The sequence below is a fragment of the Pan troglodytes genome, chromosome X (genome assembly GCF_028858775.2).
Source record: "Pan troglodytes isolate AG18354 chromosome X, NHGRI_mPanTro3-v2.0_pri, whole genome shotgun sequence".
Lineage (NCBI taxonomy): Eukaryota > Metazoa > Chordata > Mammalia > Primates > Hominidae > Pan > Pan troglodytes.
The window spans coordinates 44,276,360-44,297,233 of record NC_072421.2 but is presented as its reverse complement, the minus strand read 5'-3'; the positions used below and the strand labels follow the sequence as shown (position 1 = coordinate 44,297,233).

At 38.0% G+C, this 20,874-nt stretch overlaps 1 protein-coding gene across 3 annotated transcripts in view; it reads left to right on the top strand.

Annotated features, from left to right (window-relative positions):
* Positions 1-20,874, top strand: part of MAOB (monoamine oxidase B) — a 115,496-nt gene that overhangs the window by 37,698 nt on the left and 56,924 nt on the right. For 2 of the 3 annotated variants that reach the window (XM_003317433.4, XM_009438967.4), the window contains exons 2-3: positions 1,006-1,100; positions 5,756-5,893. In XM_003317433.4, the coding sequence (XP_003317481.2) occupies positions 1,006-1,100; positions 5,756-5,893 (233 nt within the window). Of the gene's footprint in view, positions 1-853; positions 879-1,005; positions 1,101-5,755; positions 5,894-20,874 lie in introns of those variants that run through there. The other variant, XM_054676938.1, reaches the window with a different exon arrangement.

Below are 20,874 nucleotides of genomic sequence, written 5' to 3'. Positions count from 1 at the left end.
CCAGAGTCCAAAACCTGGAGTCTGATGTCCAAAGGCAGGAGGAGAACAAGCATCCCGCTCCAGAAGAGAGAGTGAGGGCAGAGACAGAGAGAGTCCCCTCTTCTTTCACCTGTTTGCCCCTGCAGGGCCCCAGCCGATTGGATTGGATGGTGCCCACTACATTGAGAGCAGGTTTTCCTCTCCCAGTCTGCCAACTCCCATGCCAGTTTCTTCTGGAAACACCCTCACAGGGACACCCAGAAACAATGCCTCACCTGCCATCTAGGTATCCCACAATCCAGTCAAGTTGACACCTAAAATTAACCATCACAATGGGTAAAGTTTATTGCATGTACATTTACCTCAGTAAAGCTGTGGGTTTTTTTAAGAGCTAAATTCATGGTGGTGAGAATGTAATAGGCATTCACTAAGTATTTTTGACTAAATTAATAGTTAAATTAGTCATGAATGGAATTATTTCATTCTTCAGTGATGGGTCATATCAGGAAATCCAGATGCATAAGGGGTCGAATTTTACCTCCTTGATTTTGAAACTTTACGTCAACTTCTAAAAGTCCAACTTTAATGTAAATCCCAGTTCCTGGCACACGCTTTGAAGGCCCACTGTCCCTCAGTATACCGGTTTTTCATATTTACCCTGAGAATGAAGTCAGTGACTGGACTTAGTCCTGTGTCTGCGACTCATATATTTCTCTTGAGCATGGCCTTGTGTTCTCATTTATGTTATCAGACATGCAATTTAGTCATTAAAATAGATATTTTGATATAGTGGCAGAGGATGTGTTTAAGATTTGAGAAATTTACCAAAAAATGAAATCCCTTTTGTCGTTTCCAGAAACATCAGACTCTGGGCCTCTATTGACAAACCGTATCCACTTGTAAGTTGAATGTAACAATAGGCTGTGCACGTGAGCCAGCATGGACTTTTCTCATTGGCTGTTAGCATGAGGAGCTTGTCTGGCATCCTTGTATTTGATCCTGATGTCTTACTGTCTTTTCTCCCAGGTATGGCAGCAGCCAAACTTCTGCATGACTCTGGACTGAATGTGGTTGTTCTGGAAGCCCGGGACCGTGTGGGAGGCAGGACTTACACTCTTAGGGTAAGGCATTAAGAATCCGGTGGACAAATGTGGGACTGAAGCTGAGTTTGGGGTTTCATTTTTGTCTTTTTCCCCAAAAGTCTTCAATTTCATTTGACTCTAAGAGGGTGAAAATAACTCTGAAACATTCTTCACAGCCTCTCTCCCAGTTTGCCTTCCTTTCAATTCTTCTGTTCCTTTTTGTCTTTTCATCTCATGATATTTGGCCTCATAGAGTTAGGATTGAGTAAGAGGGAAATGGACAGATATGTGTGTGCCTCTGTGTGTGTGTGTGTGTGTGTGTGTGTGTGTGTGAGAGAGAGAGAGAGAGACAGAGAGAGAAATAGGAAGAAAAATAACATAATTATATGTACTTTCCACTCCTAACTTCGATGCTTCCTTCACACCAACACAATCATTCTAATCATACAAACTAAACTTTTTTGGAGAGACTTTCTCCCATTTTTAAATTTATTATTTAAATTTTATTTTAACAAATCATAATTGTATTACATTTATGGAGTACAATGTGATGTTTTCACCATATGTATACAATGTGGAGTGATTAAATCAAGCTAAATTAACATATTCAGCACCTCACTTTCTTGACATTTTTTGTGGTGATACATTTGAAATTTACTCTGTTATTTTGAAATGCACAATACATTATTATTACTACAGTTACTGTGCAATGGATTTCAAAACTTATTCTTCCTGTCTAGCTAAAATTTTGTACCCTTCCTGTCTAGCTAAAATTTTGTACTCCTCATTCCCTCAGTTCTCACCCCCCAGCCCCTGATAATATTCATTTTGCTCTCTACTTCTATGAATTCAATGTGTTTTAGATTCCACTTATAAGTCTTTCTGTGCCTGGCTTATTTCACTTAGCATAATGTCCTCCAAATTCATCTATGTTGTCCCAAATGACATTTCTTTATTTTTAAAGGCTGAATAGTATTTCATTGTGTGTATATACCAAGTCTTCCTCATCCATTTATCCACTGATGGACACTTAGGGTGATTTCATATCATGGCTACTGTAGATAATGCTGCAATGAACATGGGTGTGCAGATATCTCTTTGACATATTGACTTCAATTCTTTTGGATATAGTCCCAAAAATGGGATTGCTGAATTATGCGGTAGTTCTATTTTTAGTTTTCCATTTTTAGTTTTCTGAGGAACCTCCATACTGTTTTCTGTAATAGCTGTACTGATTTACATTCCCACCGATAGTGTACAAGGGTTCCCTTTTCTCTTCATCCTTGACAACACTGATTATTTTTCCTCTTTTTGATAAAAGCCATTTTAACAGGTGTGAGGTGATATCTCATTTTGGTTTTAATTTGGATTTCCCTAATGATTAGTGGTGCTGAACTTTTTCCATGAACCTGTTGGCCATTTGCATGTCTTCTTTTGAGAAGTGTCTGTTCAGTTCCTTTGCCCATTCTTTAAAAATCTGGTTATTTGTCTCTTGCTATTGAGTTGTTTGAGTTTCTTATATAATTTGGATATTAACCTCTTATCAGATGTACGGCTTGCAAATATGTAAAGAAAACTATCATTTTATTAATTGTTCTTTTGCTGTGCAGGAGCTTTGTAGTTTGATGCAATTCCATTTGTCTGTTTTTGCTTTTTTTCCTGATCTTTCAGGGCCATATCCAAAAAATCATTTCCCTGACTAGTGTCATGGAGCTTTCCCCTTGTTTTCTTCAAGTAATTTTGCCGTTTCAGGTCTCGTGTTTAAGTCTTTAATCTATTTAGAGTTGATTATTTGTATATGGTGTTTGCATATGGTATAAGATAAGGGACTACTTTTATTCTTCTGCATGTGAATAGTCCGTTTTTCCTGCACCATTTATTGAATAGACTGTCCTTTCCCCATTGTGTGTTCTTGGAATCTTCATCAAAACTCAATTGATTGTAAATGTGTGGGTTTATTTTTGAGCTTTCTATCCTGTTCTATTGGTTGGTGAGTCTGTTTTTATGTCAGTACCATACTGTTTTGATTAAAATTGCTTCATAATATATTTTGAAGTTGGGTAGTATAACGCCTTCACCTTTGTTCTTTTTGTACAAGATTGTTTTGGCTAGTTGTAGTCTTCTGTAGTTCCATATGAATTTAAGGATTGTTTTTTCTGTTTCTGTGAAAAATAACATTGGCATTTTGATGGGGATTGCACTGAATCTATGGATCACTTTGGGTAGTATGGACATTTTACATTATTAATTCTCCCAATCCATGAACATGGATGTGTTTTTATTTATTCACATAAACTAAACTTTTACCTGCCTAATTTTCCTTCTTGTTTTTGCTTCAGCTTTTATTTTTTTAAAAGAATTATTTACCAATTTATAAATACCCTTATTTTAATTGCTGGTTAATTGTTTCAATTCTGACACTGTTGCCTAAAATTAATGATTTTCTATTTAAACACAGAGTCAAGCAAAGCAAGTTTCTCTGCAAGGAAATGCCCTACTTCCATACATTCAAGATCTGAATAATAGATATAGAAGCTACAGAGTATTTTCATTTCCAGAGAGATAAGACATATAAAATTCTGACTCACAGCTCTTCTTTTGGAAGGATTCATCAATGATATATATCTGACATTTTGTACTCATTCTTTTTTTTAAATTATACTTTAAGTTCTGGGATACATGTGCAGGGGTGGGATCTGCTGAGCTAGATCACTTGGCTCCCTGGCTTCAGCCCCCTTTCCAGGGGAGTGAACGGTTCTGTCCCACTGGTGTTCCAGGCACCACTTGGATATGAAAAAAAAAAAAAACTCCTGCAGCTAGCTCGGTGTCTGCCCAAATGGCCGCCCAGTTTTGTGCTTGAAACCCAGGGCCCTGGTGGCATAGGACCGAGGGAATCTCCTGGTCTGCGGGTTGTGAAGACCATGAGAAAAGCAAAGTATCTGGGCCAGAATGCACTGTTCCTCATGGCACAGTCCCTCACAGCTTCCCTTGGCTAGGGAAGGGAGTTCCCTAACCCCTTGCACTTCCCAGGTGAGGCGACACCCCACCCTGCTTAGGCTCACCCTCTATGGGCTGCACTCACTGTCTAACCAGTCCCAATGAGATGAACCGGGTACCTCAGTTGGAAACGCAGAAATCACCCGCCTTCTGTGTTGATCTCACTGGGAACTGCAGACCGGAGCTGTTCCTATTCGACCATCTTGCCAGCCCTCTGTACTCATTCTTTACTTTGAGTCATCTCCTTTATAATTGAATTTGTCCTCAGCAAATATCTACTGAGTACCTACTATGAATCAGGCACAGTAATCCCCCCAAAATGGCCTTGCTCCACAGACTTTACAGTCTCTCAGGGAGACACTGACTGTTGTAATTGCCTAATTATAGCTTATCAAGGAAAATGCTACAGTGAGGGTGGGTGACAGCTTGGAGTGGTGCCATAGGAGGCATAAGAGGGCACGTTACCAGTCTTGAGAGCCAGAGACTCAGAGAAGCCTGAAAGCCTTATCTGTTATTGACTGTGACATACACCGCCTAACCTAGTTATTTGTGATTTCACACAAGCCTTCAAACTTGATCTAACCCTTGTTGTCTACTGGCCATTGTTTTTGCCATTATGTGTTCCTCAAATATCTCTTTTTACCTTTGTCGTATGGCAAAATCTTCACATACTTCCAGGATCTCATCCCTTCCTACTCCAATCAAAAGCTACTTGCCTTTCTTCTGTGTTAATACCACTTACCTGTTCCACACAAGGACAATTATTATATGTTGCTTTACAAGGTTTTGCCTGTGTACATCTTATCTCCTCCAGTTCTTGAAATCTTCATATTCCTTGAAAAATACAGCATATAAGAGTGCCTTTTACGTAAAGAAGCTGGTTTAGTACAATTAGGTGCTGAATTTTTAAAAACATCCTTCTTTCATTTATTTGAGAAAATTTATTGGACAACTGCTATAGGCGTTTGGAATACTTTAGTGAGTAAAACAAAGATGCCTTGTGAAAATTGCATTTTTGAAGGGTGAGTGAGTGGAAAGCTAGACAAAAAATAAGCAAATAAACAAAAACAGAAGAGAAGGACCATTTCTAGTGTTTCTAACTAGTAGGAACCTGGTTTTTCTTAGACATACTCAGAAATAGGAAACTTTTCTACTAATTTTTTGTTCAAAGTTCGCCCCTCAGTCATTGGAAATGAAACCAATTCAAAACTACGTAAATATACTATTAAACATAAAAGCAATTTCAAAGTCCAAATTATGACCAAATATTCCCTAGTGCTATTTTCAAATGTCTGGATTAACAAATCACATAAGAAGTGATCGTTTTCTTTCTTGCTTTTTCTCTAGCATTAGGCCCCTCAACATTCACCTGAAGTACTGAGTAAAGAGATTCGTCAATAATTCACAGCTCACAAATTCAAAGCACTAAAAACCAAGCCATGTTATGGTATATTGTAAATGATGAGGTTTAGAAGCTCTTGCCTATTCAGCGTTCAATCAATTTTGCTTTAAAGATTGATTTAATAACTAAGTCATGTGAATGAAGTAGAGTTGATAACAAAATCTAGTTTTTCGTGGATATACCCTTAAGTTGTATCTATAACTTGTGAAATGTCGATTTGCTTATTTCAGGACTGTCTTTTGTTATTTTATACATTTTTTACAAATTTTTTTTATTTTTTCCTATGGGAAAACAGAACCAAAAGGTTAAATATGTGGACCTTGGAGGATCCTATGTTGGACCAACCCAGAATCGTATCTTGAGATTAGCCAAGGAGCTAGGATTGGAGACCTACAAAGTGAATGAGGTTGAGCGTCTGATCCACCATGTAAAGGTAAGATCAGGCCAGACTTTGAAGGATTTGAAAACTTCTCTATGATGTTTCCTTACACAAATTCCAGATCATTCTCTCAGAGAATCTCCTATATCTCTGGATGATGCAAATGTATTTTATAATGGTATTTCAGTCACTCTGAGATTCATTCACTGTTATCAAAGGTGAATTAGGTGAGAATTCTACCTATTTAGGAAGGTTATTGATGAAGTGGTATCTTCCATGTGGTAAAATGTTTAACAAAACCCATAGAGAAAAAACATTTGTGCTTTATTTATTAAATATCTATTTAAATACCGGGAAGTCTTTTATGTTATATAAAAACCTGTGCAAAGTTTTAAAAATGCTGCCCTAGACTGCACATTGTAAAGAGTATTTGCAATATGCCTAATGGAATATTCTTACATTTTATCATTGTGGCCTATATATCAGCTAAAGTTATTCTTCTTTGGAGATTGACATCAAAGTGGTTCAAGTCCCAGATCCCGTCTTTTGCAAGGAAGCTTCATTGTTCTCCCCAAGATTTCTGTGAATTTACTGAGTTTCTCATTCCTGTGATCATTTGTGGCTCATGGTTCTGGCTTCCATGATACCTATGTTCATTCACATCTCATGGCCTGTGACTCTTTTCTTCTCTTTGCTTATGCCAACCTGGGTTCACACTCACCTCTTTGTCCTGATTTTTCTCAGACCGCCACAAGCATATGTGAAAAGCAAACGTGACTGAAGTTTGCTTGGGGTTGGTGGGCGGGGGAAGGCTCTTAAATTTGCAGAAATACAAACAGATTAGAACTGATGTTGGACATTCATTCTAATAACCTCTTAGATCAAAGCATCCCCTGAGGATTTCTCACTGGTCACATTTCTCTGCAGATTCCAGTCTCCCACCATGCTGCTGGTCCTCAGACTCTCTTCACATCTCCCTGCTCCTCTGTTTTTCCAGCATCCTCATCTTGGTCCACAAAGTCACTCATGTTCTCTGACAATCAAACAGTCACCTAATCTGGGCCCCATCCAGGAGTCCCATGGAAGAACTGGCGGAGGTTTTCAATTTCAGTCTTTCCTCTCTCATCTTCACTTGCTCCTGTGGGTGGAAGTAAGCAGCACAGGAACTTATTCCTCACTGGTAGAAAACATCCCCTTAGAAGACAGAAGAAACTAGCAACGGTCAATTTTGATTTATATAACAATTTTGACATCCTCATATTATTTGTGAGTGATAATATCGAAACAAATAACTGACCATAAATCATGAAACATTTAATAAAATGGGAACTAAGCAGTTACTTAATTTGGTATAATGTGGGTAAAAGTTTTCCTTAATTTATAAATAAATGTTTTGGTTGACCTTCAAATTTTATTTTATATTGGCCGGGCACAGTGGCTCACGCCTGTAATCCCTGCACTTTGGGAGGCTGAGGCGGGCGGATCACCTGAGGTCAGGAGTTCCAGACCAGCCTGGCCATCATGGCGAAACCCCGTCTCTACTAAAAATACCAAATTTTATTTTATAAGCCTTTCCACCTTCCTTCCCTATGTGTCTAGGAGAAAAAGAGACACATGAATTAGAAATGAAAATCTACCATGGTGATAATGTGATTTGTTGAACATCAATCAACAGTTCTTAACACCCTTTGTTGGGTTCTTTGTTTTTTTAAATGTAGATTTTCTTGACCGATTTCTTATGTCTTATTCTACCTGTAAGGCTTGCAGAGATTGACTTCTCAGAACACTAGGATCTTTAAATTTCTCCAGACAAAGGAGATGACCAGAGATTATATTCACTTGCCTGTCTTTGTGTGTGCAGAGATTATTGTCAGCTCAGAGCTATGTCCAGGATGCTTTGTTTTTTCCTGACATTAAGTCCCTTGTCTGAGAGAAATTGCTGAGTCATCAATTACAGGAATGATGTTACACTTAAATGATATTTCACAATGATGGCCAAATGTGCTGCTTTTTCACTATTTCCATTACTCTATGTGCAGTTAGGAAAATACAAGTAGTTAAGCAGTAGTCCTTACTTAATACAGGGTAAATACATATGCCAATAATGCTCTTTATATTTAAAATAAGTCTTACTGCTTTTTAATTATGACAAAAGTAAAGCATGTTTATTGTAAAAATATGATTAAAAAATATAGATAAACTAGAACAATTAACAAACCCCTTTATAATACTATCTTGAGAAGATCACTCTAAAATACTCTCTTGGTTCGTAGATTTTCGTATTCCTGTATTGCTATTTTCTGACCTCTGCTGGAGGAAATGGGAAATAACAGTGCATTTTAAGAAATTGTATGCACATGCATATGTGTATATGTTTTACGTAGTAACTTACTCTCAAATTAATTATCACTAATGAGACAAATTGAAAAAATACTGATGCTGTAAAAAAAAGGTTTCTGCAGTCTTGACAAAGGTGCCAATTTGGCCTCCTCGTGATCAGTCACATGCAGTGAAGAGCTACATGATAATACATAATGACGAGGAGCTTATAGCTAAGAAGTCCTTCTCAAACTAAGTACTTGTTCTCTACCATCTCCACTTCCATGTCTTTGTATACGTCATTTTTCTCATTTTGGACCTGTAAAAAGCATCTTGGATGGCTACATTCATTTCCGGAATTATTAACAAGAACTTCGACATTCTTTCTCCTACCACATACTAGAGAATGCAGTTGAGAAATTTGCCTCCTGTGTCATGGAAAGCAGTACTTTGGGAATTTGAACACTGCCCTCTATTACCTATTTTAATAACTACTGTCCCCAAGGGCAAACTACAGTTCATGTAAATAGATAGTATATTTGGGCCTTGTTTCTTTTTTATCAGGGAACATGCATGTATTTCTTAATCTGAATCCTGAGAGTATCAAGTATGCTACTTGCCATATTGTCAGATCCTGCTATCAAAGGAATCTGCTTTTAAAATTTTTTATGTGGCTGATAATGGGAAATAGAGTTTTATGTGCAACCTTAGTAACATTAAGCTAAGGAACTTGGATATACTGGTTGATATTGAAATGAATGAAGTGGAGCTACCCAGAAAAGGGGAAGGGCACAGTAGCTCATGGTGGACTAACTACCCAAATGAAAGAGTGTGTTTCCTCAAGAGAGGATGACTCCCAATATCACCAGTTCTGTGGTAGTTGTCATAGAAATGTTCTTCTGATAGAGGAAGTGTGTTCATGCCAGCTCCATAATAGGCATCTTTAAACACCTAGTGTGCTGTGATGAACAGGCCTCTGTCTTGATCTGATCTGTCAGACGTGTTTGTATCTACTGAGTGGCGTTCATTTTTAATGCTCTGTAGATCTGTTATATGTTGTTAAAGTAGGGTTTTCCAAAGACAACTTCATAAATAAAAGATGTGATACCAAACTATATTGGGATTTAATTATCAGTGAGAAAGGGATCGCTTCAGCTCAAATCTATATAATTTAGAAGGTGTTTTCCTTACTTCTGGAGTCAGTGATGCAGCTGTTAGTACTTTACAATTATTGTTAAACATCTACTGAGATTTTTGATCCGTTTTACAAATAGGCATGCTAATTTCCACTGGTATAGTTTAGAAGGCAGCTGTTTAGAGGTCTTGGAATTAACTTGAAAAAATTGTTTTCTTTTAAGGAATATTTCATAATTAAAAAGAAAAAGATAAAAACAAAAACTTCTTAAGGAATCCTGCTATATTTTGACTTATGTTTCTTTCTCTTTCATGGTGTGTTTACATGTGCATGCGTGTATGGTTGTCTTTGTTCTTTTGGGCTCTTTGAAGAAGTTGGAGAAAATTCTAAGGTTTGGTACAATGTAGGCAAATAAAATTTTTCTGTTTCAGAAGCTTTCATCAGTCTGAAATTTGAAAGTAAAGTCTGGTAAAACACCCATGAAACTGCTCTAGGTCTGAAGGTTGAACTGTTAAGAGTTTTGCCAATATAAAGATGTAGTGTGACTTAAAATTAAGAGTCCAACTTCATACTGATGTTCATTTCCAAACTTCAGCTATCTGGAGAAGCTGAGCAAAAGGACATTTTGGTCTTAACCTACTTCCCAGTGGGCAGAAACAAAGCTTATTGTCAAAGTCCTTTTTGCATTGCATATGGTCAACCTTCAATGCTAAAGATGCATGCGAATGAGGATTCATCTCTCAAATATATTGTCTGCTTGTTGCTGCCATAGCTGCTATTGCTCAAACAGCCTCACAGGGGAGGAGGCATTTGGCACAACCCCTCAGTCTTGCTGACAACTCTGAAATCCAGTTGAAAATATGATACACAAAATGCATACAAAGGCAGAGAGGGGAAACCATAGCTATCTATCTGCGATGCCATTTCAGTTAATCTCTCTGTCTAAATGGCCTCTCAGTACTAAGAAACAGCAACAGGATTAGAGTAGAAATATTGAGACATAAAAAATGCAAATGATAATTGCATTTAGCAAATGGAAATCGTCCTGTTGTGTAAGGTCTTGGCATCTCCTGGAAATCAACAGGCCAGAAGTATCCAGTCTTCTCTAGGTCCTCAATATTCCCTTCTTCACACCCCTGTCCCCGATCCTATTAATCCAGGGGAGGCTGCATCAAAGTCCAGAATACACTTGCTTCTCTCATAAAGACAGAAGTCTCCAGGAACAGGTTAGACCAACTCTTGTTTTTATTCAGGAACAGTTGCCCATTTTACATGAACTTCACACTTACCATGTTGAGTTTACTGGCTCTGTGAGTTTGCCCTTTCTGAAGTGGGCTTAATGAACCTTTTCTACCACTTCCACCCACACTGCATTTCATTTCTTATTTGTTTGAAACAAATATGTCTTATTATGGAAGATTTTTTCAAGGAAAAATGTGGAGAATAGTAATTTTCTCTCTAGTAAGTGAAACACATTTGTCTAGTGATCATTCTAAAGCTTATGCTGTTATTCTGGAAACCAAAGTGCTCATTTGTGTTCTTTAGAGAATACAGGCAGATCTTTGGCATGTAATAATTTGCTGAAAATTATGCCTTTGATGGCTGAATTTGGAACAACATTTAGGATATGAGATGAATTCATTTTCCGCCTCCAAGGTTTCCATTTGGAACTTAAAATATGGTACAATCAGTAAACATATTTTCTATGCATACACACACATATCTGGATAAACTTAACAGTGACTATGGTTGTGGGTAACAGTTAGTTTTAAATTTTGCTGGGAGTGGAGGGTAGACAATGTATGGAATTCAGTTATGATAGTGAAATTCACTAAGGGAAACAGCGATATAGATTAAATCTTGTGCAAAATTTTACAGCTTCTATACTATGTGATCATGTGTTATGGCCAAGTAGTCCAAAGGAGCTGCAAAGACAGGGGGCCCAGCTCACCAAAAGATGGTGACTAATAAGGGAACCATGTAACAGATTAAAGAGAGCTTTGGCAACTTGCAGTACCAAGAGATTGACAGAAAGTGCAAGATGGCCTGAAATGTGTTAGCCTGCCTTACCATGTCCTCTGCAGAGCAGCAGCCTGCAGAAAGGCTTAGGCGTGGATTCCCAGGCTGTGTATCACATGTCCTGGGCATTTCTCTTGGCCTCTGCAACCACCAAGAAGTAATAACAATGGTAACATTACTCTTATATGGACATCTAGAAACTACCAAGTGTTTTCAATCTCAAATAACTATAAGTTATTTAGTTGTGAATTAGAAGTATTATCCCCATTTAACAGGTGAGGACTTAAAGGTTAAAGAGATTAATTGCAAATGACAAGATGCAATGGGGTCAGAGCATGAGTTGAGGCTTTTGGGTGTCAAGAACACACTGCAAAGAGCTCACTCTCTGCTGGTTGGGAACTACTTTTTGTCATTTCTTTCTAAGCCTCAGCACCCACCTGGCCCGCCTTTCTTCTTGCCAAACTTATACTCTCACATATTGGAGAAATCGAGTTCAAGATCCTCCTTTCCTTAAGATTTTCCACAGTTGAGTACAGTTATTCCACTGGCTCCCTCCAAAGCCCTGTATCCTCCTCACCTTCCTGATTATTCTTTATAAAAGTCTGTTTTTAAGTAGGATAAACAGTTTTCTGTTACTTGTACATCGAGACTTCATAAACAGTTGACTCTTGGACAATGTGGAGGTCAGGAGTGCTGACCCCCTGTGCAGTCAGAAATTCTTATATAACTTGACTCCCCGAAAACTACTAATAGCTTGCTGTTAATTATGTTGGTAAACACATATTTTGTGTTAAATGTATTATATGCTGTATTCTTACAATAAAGTAAGCTAGAGAACAGAAAATGTTATTAAGAAAATCATAAGGAAGAGACAATGTTTTTACTATTCGTTAAGAGGAGGTGGATCATCATAAAGGTCTTCATCCTCATCATCTTCACATTGAGTAGGCAGAAGTAGAGGAGGAAGAGGAAAAGTCAGTCTTCCTGTCTTAGGGGTGGCAGAGGCAGAAAAAAATCCATTTGGAAGTGAACCTATGCAGTTCAAACCTGTGTTGTTCAGGGGTCAACGTTTTGTGCATGTGTGCAAAAAAGCAAATGTATTACAAGTAAATGCTAACAACCACTGACATTCTAACAGTTTCTCTTAGAGCTTTAAGGTTGGTAAGTACTTGGTTGGCCTTCCAGATTATCCAGATGATTGTACTTGATGAACAAGTAAAGCTGGCGACAGTTTTACGAATGCTTTATCATTTTTTCTGCCTGTCAGTCTTGTGGCACCTGTTTGCTGGCAACAATGCAGCCTGTCCACTAAGACAAAGGCACACAATTGGAAATTTTGTCATAGCAGCATTCTAGTTCAGAATATCACCAAGTGATAAATCAAGAATTCAGGAATGGATCAGCTTTAGTGAAACTGGTGTTGAACATAAAATATATCTAAATAAAGATTTAAACAATTGGAAGAATTACAATCATAGTAATTTATGTAAATGTTATTAAAAATTTTTATATGGTAAAAATTATATAATCAACAAAATCAGAATGTAGAGAAGGTGAGAAAGGAAGACACATAAGAGAGGTAACAGCTGCTTAAATCTTTCATAGCAATGAATCAATCTATACCAAAATTAATAGTTAATAAATAGTAGTTAATAAATTAATTAGTTCCCTCAGGAACTAATATCTCTTAGGGTGTGTGAAACATCTATTTGAAGTTTAGCACTTCCTTCAGTTCATTTCAGTTTATGTTTCTTCCATCAAATTGAAGTATATTTCCATCATTTAAAATAACAGATATAATATGATTCAATTCTCATATTTTTTATTTTCTCTTTGTTCTTTTCTCCCTCCTTCCTTTCTTCCTTTCTTGTTTTTTGTTTCCTTCCTCCCTCTCTCAGTCGTCCATTTGTTCATTTATCCATCCATAGCAACCATCCATCCATTCGTCTATTCATTTTTCTATCTTGTAGATGCTTATATAAGAGGTCTGGAATGTCATACACCAAATGTTACGGCTTTTTTTTTTTTTAACTTGATGGTACAACATGGAGTAATTCGTTGCTTTCTTCTTTGTACTTTTTAGTACTGCCAAAACATTTTATAAAGAGCTCCTCTCATTTTTATTTTTAAAAATGTAATTAGACACAGACTTTACTTTGGAAAGCTCATGATCTATGAGAAGAGGTTAGGCCCAGTGTTTCTAGCAGATCTCTGTGCCTCCCACCTGCCTAGGCAGCAGTCTCCTGGGTTACATATCCATTAACAATCACCAAACTGCTTCCAGCCAGGCTTAGTGACTGAGCTTAGATCCTTTGAGTTCAGACAGTCTAGATCCCAAAGCAGCTGTTCTAATGCAGAACCTCAAAGGCCCTTATCCTGGTATTATTGTGCTGCAGAATTTTCTGAGTGTCTGACACATACACACACACACACACACACACACACACACACACACTTCATCACTGACCTTTTGTGTGTCCTTGGCCACGTTATTTATGCTTTTGTGTTTTGATATCTCTGTTGAAAAGAAGGATGTTTGTACCTGTCCCACTTAGTATTCTGAGGTTTAAAGAAACAAGATGTTAACAAGACACTGATTAACATCATTGTCACGAGGCTGCTGTGATACACTGAAGATCCTAAGAACATTTTGATAGGAAGGATAGAGTTTGTTTACTTTCCTTTTGGAAACAAACTTTTCTAATAGGTTCTGGGGATTCTTAGTAGCAAGTAAGAATGTAAATGATGAGACACCAGGTAGGATGAAGCTTTACAAATTCTTTTCAAAAGAGGACCAGGCCAATAAACTTACCTGAAAATATTTTCATGGGCTTCTTATACACTGAACTGTGAACTTTCCCCCTTAAAATCCAGTATTCTTTTTCTTCTGTGTTATTGGTAGGCTAGGAGAGAAGCATTTGGCTGCAACTAAACTCACATGCCCAAACAGGCTAAATCGATCATAAATAGATAAATAAAGTGATCTTTTCTGGCTGTATTACCTTCTAAGTTTCCTTCAGTTCCAGTCAGATTTTTTATACCCTAGAATAGGGGACAATGGCTATTACTGGGCTCAGCTGAGATCCTTTCCTCTGGGTCCCTAACTGGCCATGCTGGCACTCTTGTAGAGTCAGGAATGTCTCCTCCTGTCAGGAGACAGGAGGCATCTCAGGATTTACTAGTCTCTAAGAAAACCTAAGTTTACAGAAGTAAAATACATTACTTTAAAAATCTCTTTTGATATATGCGTGAAATCTAAAAGTATTAAAATAGCTTACAACAGCACTGTCCAATCAAAATTTAATATGTACATTGATAATTTTACATTTTTCTAGTAGCCATATTTAAAAGTGAAAAAGATGAAACTAATTTTTATAATACATTTTATTTAACCCAGTATATCCAAAATATTATTTAAACTTGTAATCAATATAAAACATTATTAATGAGAGATTTTACGTTCTTCTTTTGTACTAAGCTTTTAAAATCTGATGTGTGGTTTCCACTCACAGCATGTCTCAATTCGGACCAGGCACACAGTGCTCAATAGCCTGGTGAGTGGCTACTGTATTGGATAGCACAGGGATAAAAGGTTAGTAGATTCTGTGTATTTTTGCAAACATTGCTAATCCATCTTAAATTTGTTAAAAAATAAAACCCGTACAAAACATATGTCTAAATCTCACAACGGAGACCCTACAGTACATCGCAAATTAACTTCCTTTATTCTGGTAACTTCAAATATCTGTCGTCAAAAAGAATCCAGAAGTAAACAATGAGTGAAGTTCCTTATGTGCCTGCTACTTCCTAAGAGCAGGGAAACTTTGAATCACTTTGAGAAAACTATCCTAGGTACACAGGGAGATGCTATGTCCTGTGATTTTAATGCATTAGAAAGTGAGCAAGCTGGAAGTAATTGAGGTTGACGTGGTCAGAGAGACTACCCTAAGAGAATGCTTTGAACACTTACAAAAACCTTAAAAGACACTGCGCAATAAATTCAAGGGAATAAATTTATGGAGAGCATAAAGACTTTTCATATAGTGTCATTATTTTAATACATTTGCTCATTTGTCCCTGTCTATGACTAATTCAGGAGAAACAATAGAACTGTCCCAAAGTGCCATAAATGGTGATTATCTTAACATACAGTCAGAGAAAAGTCCAACAAGTAAAGAGTTGTAGAGAAGATAAGCCTGTAGTTCAATGGAAGTTTATTTACTCTTTTCATCTTTTAGCACACATGCTTCATGCAAAATTCTGAGCAAAAGAACTGCAGAGCGACCTGGAGCATTTTACTGCTGACATTTACTATTTCCCCTTTTTTAAAGTTGGCAAATGTTAAGGGCAGTTGCTACAGACAGCTTCTACTCATGTGCAAACCATGAGAAAAATCACAATTCATAGTTACCTATAATTTAGGCTCTCAAGGGAAACCAAATTCATATGTACATGGTGGCTCCTGGAAATTGTTCCAAACTCAATTTAATAATAACAATAACCAACATCTTTTGAGATTTTGATAGATACAAAGCACCATTCTAAGCAGTTTATATGCATTATCTCACTTAATACTCAGAAAAGCCTGATGATTTTTATTATTTCTCCTTCACAAAGGAGAGCATTGAAGTAAGTACAAGGCATTTACACAACTTGCTCAAGATGCCCCAGTTGGTAAGTGATGGAGTGGGGGCTTTAACCCTGATCCATCTCACTCCACCATCCAGGGATTTGGCAGCTCAGCTTAGGTGCAGGCCAACATAGAGATTATACTTAAGAGCAGATGAAGTCTCAAAAAAGACAAGGAAAAGGATAAGGGTTCTGAGGACTGAATTGCGGGGCAGGCCCTCAACCCTTCTCCCCTTTCCGTTCAGGTTCTTGCTTCCTAATGCTGATTTTTTTTTTTTGTCGTATGCCTCATCACTGATTTTTCTTTTTATCTCCATTTGACCACCTGTGACCTACTTGACCTTCCGGTGGAGGACACTGACATGAATCATCTATTTGGTTAAATCAAGGACTATTGAGAGACATTGAAATCTCTCATTTCATTCTTAATCCAGGAATTTAAAAAAAAAGTATTAAAGCTGCTCATTTGAGTGAGAATGCTGGAACTCTGTGTCACACAAGATAAACGTAAGAATAGACAGCCATACATGTTTCTTGGGTTTATTTCATGTTTCCATTGCAAAGTATAAACATAATAGGGTTAGAAGAAGCATTGTTTTCTGTATAACTTCATACTTAGGCAGAAAGGAAAATATAAAATTACATGTTTAAGGGTGACCTATGTGGAGTAGATGTTTTGGCAATTGAAAGGATGTCATTATGATATCTAATAACATTGACCCTTTGGATTAGAAAGGATGAGAGTCCATCTAAAAACAACAGGTTGTTTTTAAGCTGCTACTTTTCTTGATGAGGCCAGGATAGTTGTGCTGCTGCTATTTTAGGGACCTCATATTTCTTCCTGATTGGTTCCAGGCATTTCTCCCAGATATCTGTTGACATCTTGTCTATGTATCCAGGCTGGAGCTAAGGTTTCTTGACTGTAGAATCCTGGGAGAAAAAGCAGTAAAAATAAATAAGTTAGAAAGATAGTGAATAAAATTAAATTTTCATCATGACCTCCAAGTACCTAAATGATATGCCCCACCAATCTCCTGGCCCAGCTCACCCTGGTCCAGCCACTCTGGCTTCTAGTGTGCCAAATTTATTCCTGCCCCTGGGCTATTGTGCTTCGAAGCAGATTAAAGATGGGTGGCTACACATTCTTTGATAGTCTTCCCATGGAAAGGGAGAGTTGGGGTCCATGCCTCCTCTCTATGAATCTGGGAGGACTCTGTCATGGCTTTGACCAGGAGAATATGACTGAAGTTATGCTACTCCAGTTTGACAGCCTAGGCCTTAAGAAACTGGTGGGTTCCACTTTTGAAACCTTGAGTTACACCATGTAAGAAGTCCAAATACCCTGAGACTGCCATACTGGAGAAGCCACATGTAGGCACTCTGGTCCCCTGTGCCAGCCAAATCCAACCTTCCAACCCTCCTTACAAAGGTACTAGACTTGGAAGTGAAGCTGTGTCAGACATCCAGCCCAGTTGAGCCTTTGAATGACTCCAGCCCCAGCCGCCATCTGATGCAGCCACATAAGTAAACTCAAGCAAGAAACTGCCCAGCTGAGTTCAGTCAATCCATACAACTGTGAGAGAAAATAATAGAGTGATGCCTTAAGCCATTAAATTGTGGGGTTATGTTTTCATGCAGCCATTGGTAACCAAAACACACTTGCTATTCCCTCCACTTGAAATGCCCTTTCTTGGGCCTCAACTCAAATATCACCTCCTCAGAGATGCCAGAGTAGCCTCTCCCACCCCCACTGGTATTCTCTATTCTTAATTTAGGCTTTCTCTGCTTTATTATTTTTTATAGCACTTATAAATTATATCATGTATATCATATTATACATGTATTTGTTTCTGACTACTTTCTCCTGGTAGAAGGCAAGTTCCATGATGGCAGATACTTTGGTTGGAATATGTCCCCAAAATTTATGTGTTGGCAACTTAATCCCCAGTGCAACAGTTTTGAGTTGTGGGACTTTTAAGAGGTGATTAGGTAATAAGGGCTCTGCTCTCATTAATTGTTGCTGTTATTGCAGGAGTGGGTTAGTTAATTGTGGGAGTGGGTCTGTCATCGGAGAAGTGGACTCCTCATAAAAGGATGAGTTTGGCCCCTTTCCTCTTGCTCATACTTGTGATTTCTCACCATGTGATGCCTTCCACCACGTTATGATGCCACAGGAATTCCCTCACCAGATGCCAGCACCTTGTTCTTGGACTTCCCAGCCTCCAGAACTATGAGAAATAAATTTCTTTTCTTTATAAATTATTCAGTCTGTGGTATTCTAATACAGCAATACAAAATGGACTAAGGCAACAAAATTATTTCTTTTTCCATTTTGTCCACTGCTGCATCTCCAGCACTTGGCTCAGGATGTGGCAGTTGGTAGGCTTTAGGTAAATGTTCCTTGTGTAAATGATTGAAAGAATGGGTCTTTGCCCGTATGTGAGCCTGTCCCTTTTAGAGCACAATTGGGCAGACCCTGATTTGGCATCACTCTTAGGAGAAAACGGAAATATTTTAGCCACAAGCACTCTAGTCCTACAGGAAAAGAAGTGCCACCTAGTATGGTGTCAGGAAACCAGGAGGGTCCCCCACCTCAACACTTAACATCACCGGCTCCCACCCAAATTCCACAAATAAAGACTATTTTCTTTGTCCACAGTTGAGTTACAGATAAACTGGAGATACAGAGGCTAACAAAACATACAAAAATCCCTGCTCTTGTGGAGCTTATGTGTTATCTGGGGAGGATATAAACAAACAAATAAAATATATAGAAAAATATTGGTATGCCTAAAATAAAATTAGTCATGTTTGATTTTATAATTGCTTTTCACTTGCAGTAACAGGCACAATCAAGAAATATGGCTAAGTGCAGAATAAAAAAGGCTATAAAACATGGATCTTCTTAAATGAAGTTAATTCAGATGTAACAAAAATTCATATATTATGTTCCTTGAAACTTAAAAAAATGCGACTTTAAATTTAACACTCTCAATTCTAATGGGGATATGAGTTGATTTTCAAGTATATTTTAGAGCTCAAGTTTAGTTAACCAATAACTTGCTGAATTATGCAAAAAGCTCTGGCTTTCAAAATCTTATTGCTTTTCCCCTGTCAAGATTTAATAATTTTTAGTAAGGGTTTGAACTTTTTAACCAGATATGCTAAATCTCCCAAATGCATGTATAAGATGTTATTATGTTAATAGCAATGTATAATACAATATCTGCACACATTGGAAAATATATATGTATGTTGTATTAGAAAGTGATGAGTGCTATGGAGAACGGGAGTGTGGGGTTATGTGAGAGGGTGGGATCCAATTTCAAGTAGGGTAGTCAGGGAGGGCCTCACTGAGGAGGTAACATTTCAACAGAAAACCTAAAGCAGGTGAGAGAGCAAAAAACTTAAACTATAATAATAATAAATAAATAAATTAAAAATGGCTCTTTGGGTAAGAGTGTTCCAGCCAGAGGAATGTGAGGTTCAGAAGCCCTGAAGCTGTTTTGTAAAGCTTACGTTTACAGCACTGCAAGGAACCCCCTGTGGCTGGAGTGAAGTAGACAAAAGAAAGTTGGGGGAGGGGAACAGTGGTTCTCAAAAAACAAACAAACAAACAAAAAACAAAACTCTCACCTGTAGATTTTGCACGGTGTAAATACTTAATGTCCGATGTCAAGCTACCAACTTACCGTCCCTGAAGGCAGAGTTGGGAAGAAGTGAACACAGATGGTTCTCATGACACAGTACGCACAGACTCCAACACAATATGAGGAGGTCAGAGAGAGAACAGGGCTAAATGGCATAGGGCCTAGAGGGCAATTCTAAGAACATTGACATTTACTCTGGGTGATGTGGGAAGCCACTGGAAGGTTTGAAGTAGAGAAGTAACATGATGTGACTTTCCTTTGTAAAGTACTATTCTGCAGAACCTCCTTCATGAGCAAATAGATGTGTGTGTGCATGTGTGCGTGTGTGTGCACGTGCACATGGCCACACATATGTCTGTGTCTGTTTCTTCTTCATGGACGGCAATTCACCCCAGCTGTTACTCTGCTTTCTTTGGGGGCAGATACAAAAGAAGAATACAAATCTTTTCTTTTTTTTTTTTTTTTTTTTTTTTTTTTTTTTTTTTGAGACAGAGTCTCACTCTGTTGCCCAGGCTGGGGTGCAATGGTGTGATCTCGGCTCACTGCAACCTCTACCTCCCAGGTTCAAGCAATTCTCCTGCCTCAGCCTCCTGAGTAGCTAGGACTACAGGTGTCTGCCACCATGCCCAGCTAATTTTTCTATTTTTAGTAGAGACGGGTTTTGCCATGTTGGCCAGACTGGTCTCGAACTCCTGACCTCAGGTGATCCACCCGCCTCGGTTTCCCAAAGTGCTAGAATTACAGGTGTGAGCCACTGCGCCCGGCCACAAATCTTTTCCTATGAAGGGCCAAACCTCTTTCTTCATTTAGGCATTTAACCCAGAACCCACTGAAATAAAAATGACAATATTAATCATGATTTTTAAGACTATGTGGCTCACTCAACCATAGAACTTCTCATACAAGTGAAATGCAGCACATGTGTGAAGCCTTAATATATCATCACAATCCGTTCTATTACTTCATCTCATCAATTGGTAATTGAAGTATTCTTAGGATCCTGCTATGTTCTCTAGCTTTGAAACTCACAGCATCCTATTCAAACTCATGTACATATGTGTGAGAAATGGGAGGGCTGTCAGCAGTCATTCAATAATTTTGAAGAGGAGCACTTCGAAACTACACTTAGACCAACCCGCAGTTTTCATTATGACGGTCATTGCTGAAACCCACTTTAGGTCAGCATGAGTTAGCTAGCACCTTGTGGCCTGCTTTGGAATTTAAAGCCATCATATGAGACAATATCTCTGAACAGAATTTTAAAATTGAAGCTATACATAAGA